The following is a 14603-nucleotide window of genomic DNA, read 5'->3' on the forward strand; positions in this document are numbered from 1 at the left end:
GTCCTTAGAATAAAGTGAGAAACCTGAAGAACCCCAGTGTTTAGTGTAGGTCAACGAACCAGTGATACTCTGCTGACCTCTGCTGTTCACTTTGGGCTACTGCAACACTTTAATCAAAAATTAGAAGCTGAGTGGTGGTGAACACTGTGTTCTTGCAAGCCAGGTGCCTCTCTGTTCCTCGGGACAAACTGTTCACACGAAACTTTATTAAGTGTTTAATTTTATTCGTGTATTCTTTTTTTAACCAATTGCAGATAAATTATTAAACTCATGAAAAATTATCCGATTCAGTAACTTGACTATTTAAGCAGCTTTTAAAACCGTAATAACCAATTTTAATGCCGTGGACATACTTTTTTAACCTTAAAAATAACTGCGTAGTTTGACCGAATTAATATAATCATATATATATATATATATATACTTTTTTTAATCGGCGGATGGATATGTTCCAGAGACAGCGGTGAGGAGTTTGTGCTTTCCCGTAAAATACGTAACAGAAACCATTTGTGGTGAGTCGGTTCCTCCTGTTGCACTTTGAAAAAAAAAAAGATACTGCGTAAAGTAAATAAAAAATATTTCATGAGGAAATTATTCTATTAAAAAACATATTTGTCAACACCAAATATGATAAGTGAACGATGAAAATCTAACCAATTAAACCAGTTTTGTTTCATTAAAGTCCAAGTTTTGGATCAATAGTTCTAGACATATTTGATTGACTTCCTTTATAGTTTTGTAGATGGAAAAAACGTAATAAATAGTTCCATATATTGTATTCATCTTTACACTGTATGATGACAATTTTAGACTAATAAATTTGTCAAAAAGTTTTAAATTAGCTCAAATATTTGTTAGAAAATGCTGAAAGGCTGCTTTAAGATGGGGGTTATTTTTCACCGCGGATGTATACACACTTGACGTCCTCCGCCACTAGGCAGTGACGTCACGTCCTTTGTCACCCGGCTGTCTCCCTCCAGCCGCCGTTTTGTCGAGGCTGCGCGAGTTCTAGCTGTTAGCTGTTTTTTTTGTCTGTCAAAGATGGCCGCGGGTCCTCTATCTGTCTCTTCTAACGCGTCCACTAACAACGATGGTATTCTCATTGGGGACAAACTTTACTCTGAAGTGTGCCTAACAATAGACAGCTCGCTGGTACCGGAGGAAAGGCTCTGTCCGACGCCATCTATGCTCGACGGCCTCGACGCTAACACCGAGACCGACCTCCGTATTCTTGGTTGCGAATTGCTCCAGTCGGCGGGTATTCTTCTCCGGTTACCTCAGGTACGTGTATTCGAAGATTTAAGACACATATTTTTGATATTTTGCTGTTATTCACGACAAACCACAAGTGGCTTTGGCAAGTCGCGGCCTTGGCGGTCTGCTGATGTTGGCGTGGTGGAATCAAAATGGCGGCGGGTATATTGTGTAAGGTTATAGGCCGGTTTATAGAATTTTTGTACCTTTTTGTCTTTGACAGGTGGCTTTGGCGACGGGTCAGGTTCTTTTCCATCGGTTCTTCTACTCCAAGTCCTTCGTAAAGCACAGTTTCGAGGTAAGATCATTAAAAAGTTTCGGCATTACCCAGTTGCCGGTGATGACAGCAAAGCACAGAACGTTCTCGTGACGTTCGTGGCAGCCATATTGTTTCCGAGTTTCCATATATTGGGGGGGGTATTTTTTCCATAAACCTAACAAATACGTACTTTTTAAAATTTACTATGGTTAACTTAACAGATTACGCCGGTTTATGCTAAAAATAGTGGTCACGCTAAACAAGTTTAAACATCACATCTCATTTAACTGTCGGTAGTAGTTTTCAAAGGTCAGCTAAACTGATCAGATAAATGCAGCACGTAACTATGCGTTACGGTTAGTTTTGGTTCGATAACTACATTTAGTGTGTCACTCACCGAAGACGCTTAATTGTAGTTACTATGAAGCCAGTTTTTTATTTTGTGGCAGAAATGGCAATAATCTTTGTCTTGGTTGACACTTGGACATACCACCAACAGGTTGGCGTACTGTTCCTTCAAATTTTGTCTTGTCGTCTTTTTTCAGATCGTTGCCATGGCGTGCGTCAACTTGGCCTCAAAAATCGAAGAAGCACCCCGACGAATACGAGACGTCATCAACGTTTTCCATCACCTGAGGCAGCTCAGAAGCAAAAAGTAAGTTGAAGCATTAAACTTTTCAGGATTTTTCTGTGAATTGTTGCTGATATGCTTCTGCTGTGAAAGTGCCCTTCTGTTTATTCATGCATTCTAAACCATTTAAAAACTTTTCAGTTCCAGCTTCATTGGTAGTTTTTAAAGGTGTTAAACATAAGTCTGTCAAAGATGAGGCATACCTACTTTGTGTGCCTCATGCTTTAATGTTGGTCTTGTTCTAGATCTTGGCATTAACTTGCTTCTTTTTTCCCTTGCAACCAACTAACAGCGACCAGCTACATTTACCAAAGCCTGGGTGATGTGGAATGGTACGTAAGATGAAGCAGTCGGCATGACAACCATGATGCGAGGGGGTCTCTGTCGTCCCCCCAGGCCCGCCCCATCCCCTCCTGTGGGAGACTCCGTGGTCTGGGCCACCGCGGGGCACTGGGATCGGGGATGACAGGTTGGCCGAAGGTCCTTGGCCTGTGGGGCACCTTGAGGACTCCTGTGGTTCAGTCTTAAGCTTTGGGTATCTGTCCGTATATCTGCGGACCATGGGGTAATGTAGCTTTTTTTCTCTGACTGCTTCTCACCATGCATTTTGATTTGTACATCAAAAGCAAACCTTCATTCATCTTCCACAAACCATGGTCTTCACAGAAATATCTTTGCTGTTGTTAAAGCTTGTTTGGGGTCCTTGCCAGTTAAGGGCCAGTCTATGTAGTGTAGCTCTATTATACATCTTGTTATAAATAGAAACCATCGTTTGTGTGATAAGGATGACATACACGCCTATAAGTAGTTTCTGGTTGCATATTTGGTTTTTCTATTTGGCATATGGATTGTTGGAAGACATTTTTGGGATGTGGTTTGTGGCATAATTTCTTGGAGATACCAAAACTTAAACTTTAGGAGTTTTATCATTAGTTTATAATAAAAGCCTCTTAATACTTAAGGGAAAGTTTTGCTGCATCAAATTGCAGACGGATGTAATTTTAATCTTTTAAGCAAAGGTTGATGGCATGAATTTAATTTCCTAAACTTATTCAGATAAAACTACATGCAGTGAAACTCTTTTTATTTATAATTTTTTTTGTAGTTTGTTTTTATTTATTTATTGGCAGACAGGTCAATGTTGGCATCAATTTGCATCATTGGCTTTTTTATTTATTTTTTTTATTATTTTTTTCTTTGAGTTTCAAGTAGATTTTCTGCTCTGAACGTCCTGGTACAGGTGGTGTGATACGTTGGTGATAGATCTAGTTGTGTGTGTGTGTGTTGTCTAAACAAGTATAGTTTTATTATGAGGTCAGGTGTATTGATGTGCCTTTGAGCAGCATGTGATATTTCTGCACAAGTTCTGGGTGAAGGATGAGGTCAGAGTTCATCTGTAGAGCCCTAAGCTGTCACTGAAACCACAGGAGTCCACAACCCCAGCCGGCACACTGTCAGATATGAAAACAGTAACTTGTTGCTTTCAGTTGGTTGAAGCGGGGAAAAGTGCAAGAATTCAGAAGGGTACTTTCCTATTTTTTAGATTTAAAATGAAATGGGAAAACAATTTTATTTTGATTCTTTTGCAAAATAGGACTCCAAGTCCATTGATACTTGATCAGAACTACATTAATACCAAAAACCAAGTCATCAAAGCAGAACGGCGGGTCCTGAAAGAGTTGGGCTTCTGTGTTCATGTCAAGCATCCACACAAGGTGAGTTTAAGACACTCTTCTCTTTTACATCAGTTTTGGTACCACTGCACAGGTTGTAGTCATCACTGCTTTGGTTTCAATAAAAAATATATGATTTCAGATTGTCGTTATGTACCTCCAAGTCCTGGAATGTGAGAAGAATCAGGTTCTGGTCCAGACAGCCTGGTAAGTTCCTTCCCGTCAGCAGCAGAGTGCCACCAGACATGGGCTTAAGGTGGAGTTGAACACGTTTCAAATGATTGAGCTGATGAAGAGCATTTGATGTAAACCTGTCAGGAGCTTGGAGCTGCCTCACTTAGGACACAAGTCCTGTCAGTCAAAGATGCTCAGGTGCTCTTTTTGGAAACGGCACAGGGCTGGGTGATGAATCGATAACAATATATTCTTCAAAATAACTTCTCAATAGACTTATGAGAACGGGTCGATAGAACTTTGATTTAAAGAAAAGAGCTTCAAGGCTCCTTAGCAGCCTGACAAACTCTGATAGCGGCTAATTTTAGCGTAGCTTTAGTCTGCTGCAGGTAAAAGGTTACATGGCGGGTAAACAAGAAAAAATGAGTGCCACAAACATAAAAAGGACAGAGGACAAAACAAATGACATTGCTGACAATAAGGGACCAAACAAATCAGTTATGTGGACGTAGTTTGGCTTGTAGCTCATAGCTGTGTCGCTAATATGTTGAGCGCAATTTCTGACTGTTAAGGATAACCACCAGGATGTAAAACTTTATGATCCCAGATAAGAGTGAGTTTGAAGTCGTGCATGGTGACTTTAAGCACCATGCATGTAACATTTATTTCACTTATTTTCTACACGGCATGCTCACATGTCCAGAACCAGAAGGGAAAGTCAAGACCAAACACGGAATATCTCTGCAGATTAATCGTTCCCTGCACAGTAGATTGCTACAGCAACTACAGAGAGAACATAAAAGATAGACAAATATAGTGATCTGTTTTATTTTGTGATATATCTCTGAAAACTAATATCATGATGGGAATTTTCTCCATATCACCCAGCCCTATTTGAAACACATTCAGCCACCATTTTGCCCAGGTCTGCTTTAGGTTCTCTGTCTTTTATTTACATAATTTGTTTTTATTTGTGTGTTTATTTTTGGGATGGCACAACTTCTTATTTTGCAAGCCTGCTACTTGTCTGCCCTTACATGTAAAGTGTTTATTTTGCGTTGCTCGGAGAACTTGGTTTAACTTTGTCCTTTCTCTCTACTCTTTGATTAAAGGGTAGTCCATGCTGGTAAGTCACATAAAGAACCTCTGAACTCTGCCTCCTCCAACCACATGACCTCAGGAAGCTCCCCCTCTTGGCTGGCTACCCCTCTCCTGACAGCCAAGATGCACTGGAGGGGGTGGGCGGGCCTTTCCCGACAGCCAGCATCATCTTGTTTTCTCTTGGGTGTCCAAAGGATTTGTATTTTTCTGGTCTTGCTACTAAGATTCTCAACTGTAATTCCTTTAAGTCCTAGTAGCTACAGATAGATTCATCATATGTTGTTCTAGTTTACTTGCAATTAGTAATGAAGTAAACTTAACCAACATACACAGAAGTATTTTTTGGGCCACTTTTTCTGCCTGTTTTGCATTGAACAGTAAAACTGTGTTTGGTACTGACATGGTGTTCAGACATGTCTGTCTTACAGGCTGATCCTGGTTCAGATGACCGGTCCCAACTACGCAGCAGTTACATTCAATTGTGTTCCCTGTAGTCAGACTTGGTCTCTTTAAGATAAACTATTTGGATTGAAAGGATCACCTGTATGGTCTTTCCTCTCACTCTGGTGTAGAAGCCCCAACCCGCTTTAAAACAGCAGAGATTTAATAATTACATCAGTGATGGTTAATTGTTTATGAAGAGTTTATCACCTTTTCTTCTCATCACATGTTTAGTTTCTATAACTTATAAATTCTCACACACCCCTTTTTGTTTGCCCCTGAACCTCTTTGTCTCACCAGCTTCTACCCTAAGCTAATGGTATCCGTCTTTGTCCAGACAACCTTTTGACACATAATCTGCTGTGGAGCTCAGGGATTTCACTAAGCCTGGACCAGCAGAGTTTATCACCGTAGATTATTGAAGTCAATGCAGCAAGATGCAAACAAACACAATCTGTCTCCTTAAGGTTTGTTTCATCGTTCAATTTAATCTACTCCATAGTGTAATGTCACATCACTAAAACCTCAGTTTGAGAAACATTTTTATTTAACTTTTAGCGACATTTTAATGCCATGCAGACTACGGGTGGTTGGTATAACTCCAATCATCTCACTTAATACCTCACTATATATAAAAACAAAAAATTGTTTCTATACATATATAAAATCTGGGCAGTATGGCAAAAAATATAGTTCTGTAGTGTTCCATTCAGTTACATCTAAATTTTAATCACGATTTTAATTTATTTTCTATTTATTTTTACAATTTAAAAGAGCTTCAAATTAAAGAAAAGGGAAAGCTAATTTTAGTTAAGCCTTAAGCGTTTTGAGTCGTTGTAGTGACATAAATATCTAAAATTAACAAATAGTCCCATCTGGGATGCTGGATATATTGTTAAAATCAAATAAAGCATGAAATATAAACAGTCACTGTGTATGATGCTACATGTTGCACATGACGTGTTTCATCTTTGAAACCAAAATGCATCATAGGCTTTAATAACATTTGCTTTTATTCTGTTAAAGTAGCCGTTAAGTAATCAGGGGATAAGAAGCGCATATGTGTGACTTAAAAATGTATTAAATCGCTAGAAGAAGCACCATTTTCTATGCAAAAATACCCACAGTAAATTTCCTCCTGTTGTGGGAGTTTAGAAATGGCAATTTTAAAGCAGAATGCTAAAGCTTCACCAGCAACTCTTCAGTTTGGCAAAGTGTGCTGTTGTCATTTCCTACTAAAAACTCATTTATGCTGCCCCCTGTTCTCTGCGTTAGTATTTCAGAGACATTTTAACATAAAAAAAATTTCATTCTCTTCCACCTCAAAAAAATACATGTTACCCTTTATTTTGTCCACTCAAAAATGTTGCTGCTTTGTGCTCCTTCAGTCATAGTTGTATCAACATTTATATCTTTATTTATTTGCAAAACATTCTTCTTTCTTCGTGTCTGTTGCTAGATTAGCCTGGAAAATCATCCTATATATGTAAATATATGCTGAGCAAAATCATTTTGCTTTGCCTGTTTAGATTTCTAGGCTACCGCTAGATATCTTAAGCTTTTGTTTGGCTTGCGGTTTCCTATTGCTTTCAGCGAATAGTTAAATTAGAAAGTTGGCTCTGTCTGATTTAGCGAGCCTGTTGGAAAGCCCTTGCGACCATGAATAATGGCATTGCGTGTCTCCACACCTCCGCAGACATAAGTATTATCCAGGTTTTAGTTACAACCAATCAGCAGGAGTTAACAAGTCCCATTCAGCAACTCTACCGGGTCATTCCAAGTACATACCGGAGCACAGATTCTTATATTGTCGTTTCAGGCTTGCCCAGTAAACTGAAGACGCAGTCTGCGAACATTCAGTAAAATTAGCCAGACGTATTGTTGGTAGAAACAGGCATCATCTCTCTTGCTCACAAACACGTAAACAGGTGTTTTACTTAGTTAAAGCTCGTGTGTACCGGTACATCTAGTGCAACACTGACCTGCAGTAGCAGAAACGCCAAATTTAAATCATCCTTTAAAAGTACTGACCATCCACTTGGAAAAATCATAACCCTCCCACTGTCTTCATGGATGACCCCGCCAGGAAAGTTGACCATTGAGTAGGATCAGTGGTTTATCCCTTGAGGTCCATGTGGCAGGGGTGAGGTGGTGGGGTGACCATGAAGGCAGTGGGAGGTTTAAAGTATAATGTAGCCTCATAAAAGGTAAACAATAGTCCCTCAATTAAAACTTGTAACTTTATTTATAATGGCTGTAGTATAAAAGTCCATGTTTGAATATGAAATGGTTGTTCAGACATTAAATCAAAACAAAAGTACACTAGCCAGTCGTCCTGTTTAAGTAAACTCTGCATTTACACTCATGATCTTCAGGACTCCTTTGCACTTTGAGACCACCATTTGTCTCCTTGTTGTGTTCCTGTTTTCTTAAATCTGGAACCAAAGTACCTTCTAGTGGTTAGCGCTTTGCTCCGACCCTCACTGGCTTCATTCCCTCTTGGTGCACGAGCACCAGCCACCAGTCTGGCCATCACAGCATCATACTTAAGTCTTTGCACGGAAACAACCGCTTCCTGGGTTTCTGTTGTCATTAAATCAACTGTCTTGATGTGAGAACATAAATGCATCATGTTGAAATACGACCCCATCACTTAGCAACAGTTATAACTGAAAAACGAGTGACTCGACTCGGCCCTACATCTGACTAGCTTTTGCATGACATCATAAGCGTGCTTCTGTGTGTGTGTGTTTCAGATCCCAAAACTCTGAAACTGACTGCAGCTTTGTGCAGGAATCTTCCACACTTTTGTGTTTGCATGTTCCCACTATGTATGTCTCGGCCATCAGTGGGTGTCCTCTAAATACTCTTTGGATTGGAGCGTCATCCTCTTTTCCCTTCATATTCCTTTAGTTTTCTGTCTGTGTGACATGCCGCCCTCCAATGGATGCCCCAGAGAGAAATGGACAAAGTTAAACTTCAAGGCGTTTCTGTGGTTGTGGATCAGGGTAAATGTATTGATGAGGAACTGGCATTATTGCCTAATGCTGCTGGTTATTGATGTCCAGTGGGATGTGGTGAGAAGTTGCTTGTGTAGAGAAGATGCTATGTTTGTTCTGGTCTGTTTGCCCTGATAGGAACTACATGAACGACAGCCTGAGGACAAATGTGTTTGTGAAATTCCAAGCTGAAACCATCGCTTGTGCCTGCATTTACCTCGCTGCCCGAGCTCTGCAGGTACCTGGAACAGCTGTTTATAATCATGGTTTTCCCATCCGCATCAACACCGCTCAGTAGATGGGCTATAGTTGGTGTGGTGCCTCCACATGTTTACAGCCTTGTTCTCTTCTAGATGCCGCTACCAACCAGACCTCATTGGTACCTGCTGTTTGGAGTCACTGAGGATCAGATTAAGGAGATCTGCGTCACCACCCTTAAACTCTACACCAGAAAGAAGGTAAAGCGCTTTGGTGACACTGGGTTCCATTAAGCCCTTGTTTACTTAACATCACTAAACTTAAGTGATGGAATAGTTTACTTTTAATTAGAGATGAATGTCTTTACTGCTCATGTCCTAATCGATGGTTTAAATTTAGCTGACTAATTTTAGATTTTAGTCAGCTGGTGTAGCACCTGTGGTTTGTTTTAGAAATTTGTTGGATATTTAATGTCTTATTTATTTTCATGTTTAAGAATAAAATATTCTATTGAATGTTAAAATAAAATTCATATTTTTAATTCTTGGGAAAAGATGTTAAGCTAGACTTTTTCTTCCAGCCAAACTACGATCAGCTGGAGAAGGAGGTGGAGCGGCGGAAGGTGTTTTTGGCAGAGGCCAAGCTGAAGGCCAAAGGCCTCAACCCTGATGGGACCCCTGCCCTGTCTAATATGGGTGGATTCTCTCCTGCCTCCAAGCCTTCCACCCCTAACGTGGTCAAGGTGGAGGATAAATCCCCAAATCCGCAGAGCATCAAACCCATAAAGAAGGAACCGGAAAACCGCGGTCAGATCAAGAGTCCACATAACGGGTATGCGTAAACCCCGGGCTCGTGCTCTGTGAAGACCTTCTGTATATGTTTCAGGAGGGGATGGTTATAGTGTGTACATTTGTGTATTTGTAGGTTGAGGAAGGAGGTGAAGATCGGGAGAAACAGCAGGAGTGGAAGTGGTTCTCATTCAAGATCACGGTCCAGATCCCGCTCTGCTCGCAGACAGTAAGTTTCTGTGTGTGTGTGTTTGAGAGGGAAAGATAGAGACAACAAGTGTTACTCTGAACTCACCAGTGACATTTGTTCCTGTCTCTTGTGCAACAGCAGACGCAGCCGCTCAGGAACATACAGCTCTCGTTCACGGTCCCGCTCTCATAGTCGCAGTCCATCGCCACGACGGCACCAACTGTCTCCTCTCCTTTCACACCTCAAGACCAAGGCAAGTCACCATGGCATCAGCAACCCCAAGATGAGTGGGCGTCATGGTAGCAGTGGTGGTTCGGGCCACAAGAGGAAGCGGTCACGGTCTCGCACTCCCGTCAAATTGGACAGGGACAGAGAACGGGAACGGGAGAGAGACAGAGACCGCAGCTCCTTTGATCTGTCTTCAAAGAAACACAAACACGAGCGAGGGAGTGGACATCGAGACAGGAGGGAAAGGGAGAGGTCTCGGTCCTACGACCGGGACAGAGACCGGGAGCGCAGCCACAAGAGCAAACACCACAGCAGTAGTGGACATTCGGGACATAGCCGTCATCGGCGCTGAGACGCAAATGGAGACAAGCACTGGGGCTGAAGGACCGATTCTATTTTATGAAGTTGGATGTGCTCTCTGAATCATGGTGGCATGCCAGAAGATGTTGTTCGGAGATGGTAATGAAATGAGGCCAAATTAAACAGTTTGTCGTTTATGTTAGCATGACTACTGTGACTCAGAACCTGTCAGGCTGCTGTTGGTTACTCGTGTCGCTGCTGCAGAATTTGTCCTGATTTTATTTCATGATTAAACTCTTAAGTAGAGTTGTCTTCATCTGATTTCATACTAACAATCTACCTTCATGGTTTCCCTATCTATAAACCGTTTAACCAAGTGACCAAACACTCATGCCGCTTTGGCACAGACTGATAACTGGACTAAATGTTTAGTTCCCACCTCCGACAACATCTGGATCCAGCAGGGACTCCTAGAGGGGACATTTCTGTCTTGTCTATGCTAAAGACAGCAGAGGTCTTCTCAGCCCCATGCTTGTCTTTGTCCCTGTCCCGCCTAGCCTACTCGTGTCTCTGGTTTAATCTGTAAAGTTACAAACTTATTTACAATGTAAAGTTTTGATGACCACTGACAAAATGTGAATGCTTTGATTTATAAAAGCAAACTGTTCAGTGAAATGGGTAAATGTAAAAATAAATGTTCAGGAATGATCAGAATGTTTGCACATGAAGGGGCTGACAGGTGGTTAGTTATTTTCTTTTGTTGGACAGATATACGTTGCTTGAACAAGTGGTGATCTTTATTTTACTCTGCTGTTTTCCCCCAACAGGAAAAGCAAAGCATTTAAGTTTCTTTTAGGCTTGTACATTTGTTACACTGGTTTTTATTCTGCACGTGGTCATGTCCAATTTTTATTCAGTAATAAAAGAGTTCTGCCACTGATTGTTATTTTTGGGAATTTCTCTTTAAAAAAAGGTCAAAGTCTTGTGATCAACTCACGTTCTGCACATGTTATCTCACTAGGTGGCGCTGCTGGCCTTAAAGGTGCTGTAATACAAATAGGCAAACCAGAGAGCTCGGCTACCTGCGTTTGTTCCTCTTGGGTAGTAGCACCAAATAGAGCTGATACAAGAAGCTGTGCTATAAATTAGGATCTATGAAAAAAGTCAAAACCTACATAAAATAATGTTTTAGAACATTCATTGAGGTCATCAGTTGTATCCAAACAAACTTCATGTGTGACTCAAACATCTGGTAATCAGTTTTCTAAACACTGGATTTACATTTTTCATGTTGACATTAGAAAACGAGGGTGTTGTAGGAATTACCAAAAACTGTCAGGAGTAAAGCCTGAGATGACAACGATCCGTTACAGATTACCTTATTTATTTAAATCTGATTAAACAGTGTAATTACTAACAGCTCTAAGAAGTTTTGTCGTATATATGTCGATGCGTACAATTCAAGGTTGCTGCCAAATGTTCCAGAAAACGGCTCATTACAATAATGAGTCACCCTCTACTTGAGGTGGTCCAGCTTAGCTCACTTTTTCTTTCAAGAGAAAAATGTTCATTGACGTGTTTTTAAGTGTCTGAAACGACCAGAGACAGTCCGAGATGTAATCAGTGCTGCCCACATCACTTCATCTGAAGAATGCAACTGAAAACAGATCAACTTTCAATTTGCTGTTTGGTGAACAGTTGTTTGACGGGATTGATTTTAGTGTGTTTATTTGTTCTGTTCTCGCCCCCTTTTACAGGATAATTTTGGGACAGGTCGTAAATGTTGGAATCCTTTTGGGGGAACCAAACAGCTGTCCCTAGAAAAAAAAGTTACTAAAAAGAGGAAGAAAAATAGGAGAAGCCTCTATTGGTGTTTGTGCAGGTTCCAGAGTGGGTCCAAACTACAAATTTAGTCAAGGCAAACTAGCATTAGTGGTAACCATCGGTGGTAAATGGTAATGAGTCTCACATCTCTATGGAAGATTTCTGTCCCACTCTTCTGTTCAGAATTCTTAAGTCACACTTTTGAGGGTTTACCTGCATGAACGGCCTGTTTCAGGTCAAAGGTCAGACATCCCCCAGATCATCACACTATACCTTCTCGATGTCTAACTGTTACTATAATGCCCTTTCTATGAAATTTGACCAATGAAAGTCAGACGTTGCTTTTCATCCATGCTTCAATGGAATTATTTCAAAAAGAAACTCATGGAACAGGCCTGGACAAAAATAATGGTAGCTCTAGAAAATACTGAAAATGATCAGACCAAAGGGACGTGTTCAATTAAGGTGTGTCCACTAATTAGCATCACAGTTGTCTACAATCAGTCAGTGGGCCTATACATAGGGCTCCAGGTAGTCACTGTGTTGTTTGGTAACATGGTGTACCACACTCAGCATGGACCACAGGAAGCAAAGGAAAGAGCTGTCTCAGGAGTTTAGAAATAAACTTAGACAAGAATGTTAAAGGTAAAGGCTATAAGACCATCTCCTAGATGTTCCTGTGACTACAGTTGCACACATTATTCAGAAATTTCAGATCCATGAGATTGTAGCCAACCTCCTTGGACGTGGACGCAGGAGGAAAATTGATAACAAATCAAAGAGACGGATAATCTGAATGGTAACAAAGAGCCCTAAAAAACTTCTAAAGAGATCCAAGGTCAACTTGATGATCAAGGAACACTAGTGTTAGATCGCACCATCTGTTGTTGTTTGAGTCAAAGTGGACTACATGGGAGACGACCAAGGACCATTCGACCATTGTTGAAAACAAATCATAAAAAAGCCAGACTGGAATATGCCAAACTACATGTTGACAAGCGACAAAACTTCTGGGAGAATGCCCTATGGACAGATGAGACAAAAATGAAACTTACTGCCAAGGTACATCAGCTCTATGTTCACAGATGGAATAATTAAGCATATCAAGAAAAGAGCACTGTCCCTACTGTGGAACATGGAGGAGGCTGTGTTATATTCTGGGGTCACTTGCCATCAAGGGATTCTAGAGAGAAATGTGTTGGCCAGAGTCAGAAAGCTTGATCTCAGTTGCAGCTCATGGGTCTTACAAAAGGACAATGACCCAAAACACACAGTTAAAAACACCCAAGAATGTCTAAGACTTTTTAAAGTGGCCTTCTATGAGCCCTGACCTCAATCTTATTGAGCATCTTTGAAAGATGGTGAAACATGTCGTCTGGAAAAGGCGCCTTTCAAACCTGAGACAATTGGAGCAGTTTGCTCATGAGAAGTGGGCCAAAATACCTGCTGAGAGGTGCAGAAGTCTCACCGACAGTTACAGGAATCGTGTGATTGCAGTGATTGCCTCAAAAGGTTATGCAATATTAACTCATTCACTGCCAGCCGTTTCCTGATCACTAACGGCCTTCGCTGCCAGCGTTTCTCACCGTTTTTACTGTTTTTTAAGAGTCACAGAACGTTGCGCGCTAGCATGATGTCGATGCCAAAACAACCAAAATAAAGAGGAGACTCACCTCTTACATTAGGAAGAAGCTGCGTGTTTCGAGCGTTATCCGTTCTTTCATAATCCGTTGTCGAATTGTGATCGGCAGACGCTTTTCCGGTTCGCGCCTCACTTTTTTTACAGGAACGTCCCAAAACGATCTCCAAACACATGGATGTGTTGCTTCCTGATCATGTGATCTGTGACGTATGCGGATGAAGATCGGCTTCAGGGCTGAGATGTTTGTTCTCTCAGCGTGGGGGCTCGTTCCGATGCTCAAACAGTAAAAAAAAAATGCAAATGACGACTTTAGTCGTCATTGGCAGTGAAAGGTTGGATCTAAAATGACGACTTTAGTCGTCAATGGCAGTGAATGAGTTAAGTTAGGGGTTCCATGAATTTTGTCCAGGCCTGTTCCATTAGGTTATAATTCCTTTGAAGCATGGTTGAAAAGCAATATCTGACTTTCTTTGGTTAAATTTAGGATTTTTATTTATTATTACTTTAGTCAGATTCAAGTTATTTCTGCGACCATTATGGGTTTTTCTTTCATTGACCGAATATGAAGGTCATTCTGTTTCAAAAAGCACAAACTTGTAGATCTGTTGTGTGTATTTGTACTACATGATGGGTGCTTGAAAACACAGAAGGGTACCAACTATTTTGTCCATGTCTGTGTGTGAAACCACAAAAACAAACCTAATCAATCTGTAAAGGAGAAAATACATCTTAAAGTATATAAAAATGTGCACTTTCTTCTAGATTTTCATTTCTACAAAACAAAATACCCAAATGAGCTTCCTGTAGACCCAACTGTTCTACAATAATAGTATCATGATTTATAATAATTCAAGGAAACAAAATAAAACCCAATGTAGAAATTTGAAACTAAAGACATTGA

At 40.7% G+C, this 14603-nt stretch overlaps 1 protein-coding gene across 3 annotated transcripts; it reads left to right on the forward strand.

Moving 5' to 3' along the window:
- The first annotated feature begins 934 nt into the window (after positions 1 to 934).
- ccnl1a (cyclin L1a) lies at positions 935 to 11176 on the forward strand. 3 transcript variants are annotated; one of them, XM_015951823.3, is made up of 10 exons: positions 935 to 1281; positions 1478 to 1552; positions 2059 to 2168; positions 3739 to 3859; positions 3960 to 4024; positions 8671 to 8770; positions 8886 to 8990; positions 9311 to 9561; positions 9655 to 9747; positions 9847 to 11176. In XM_015951823.3, the coding sequence occupies exons 1-10, from the start codon at positions 1042 to 1044 to the stop codon at positions 10286 to 10288; spliced, it is 1602 nt and encodes a 533-aa protein (XP_015807309.3). In that variant the 5' UTR covers positions 935 to 1041; the 3' UTR covers positions 10289 to 11176. The 3 variants fall into 3 exon arrangements, 2 of the variants coding, with proteins under 2 accessions (XP_015807309.3, XP_015807310.1); XR_001572343.3 differs by lacking the exons at positions 9311 to 9561; positions 9655 to 9747; positions 9847 to 11176 and adding an exon at positions 5104 to 5117 and having other exon boundaries at positions 940 to 1281; XM_015951824.3 differs by lacking the exons at positions 8671 to 8770; positions 8886 to 8990; positions 9311 to 9561; positions 9655 to 9747; positions 9847 to 11176 and adding an exon at positions 5104 to 8639 and having other exon boundaries at positions 938 to 1281.
- The last annotated feature ends 3427 nt before the right edge of the window (positions 11177 to 14603 follow it).

The sequence above is a fragment of the Nothobranchius furzeri genome, chromosome 13 (assembly GCF_043380555.1).
Source record: "Nothobranchius furzeri strain GRZ-AD chromosome 13, NfurGRZ-RIMD1, whole genome shotgun sequence".
In the NCBI taxonomy this organism is placed as follows: Eukaryota; Metazoa; Chordata; class Actinopteri; order Cyprinodontiformes; family Nothobranchiidae; genus Nothobranchius; species Nothobranchius furzeri.

Coding starts and splice junctions, on each gene's coding strand:
- ccnl1a (XM_015951823.3), top strand. CDS start 1,042: ATGGCCGCGGGTCCTCTATCTGTCTCTTCTAACGCGTCCACTAACAAC. Junction 8,771..8,885: donor TCGCTGCCCGAGCTCTGCAG/GTACCTGGAACA, acceptor GTTCTCTTCTAG/ATGCCGCTACCAACCAGACC. Junction 9,562..9,654: donor ATCAAGAGTCCACATAACGG/GTATGCGTAAAC, acceptor GTGTATTTGTAG/GTTGAGGAAGGAGGTGAAGA.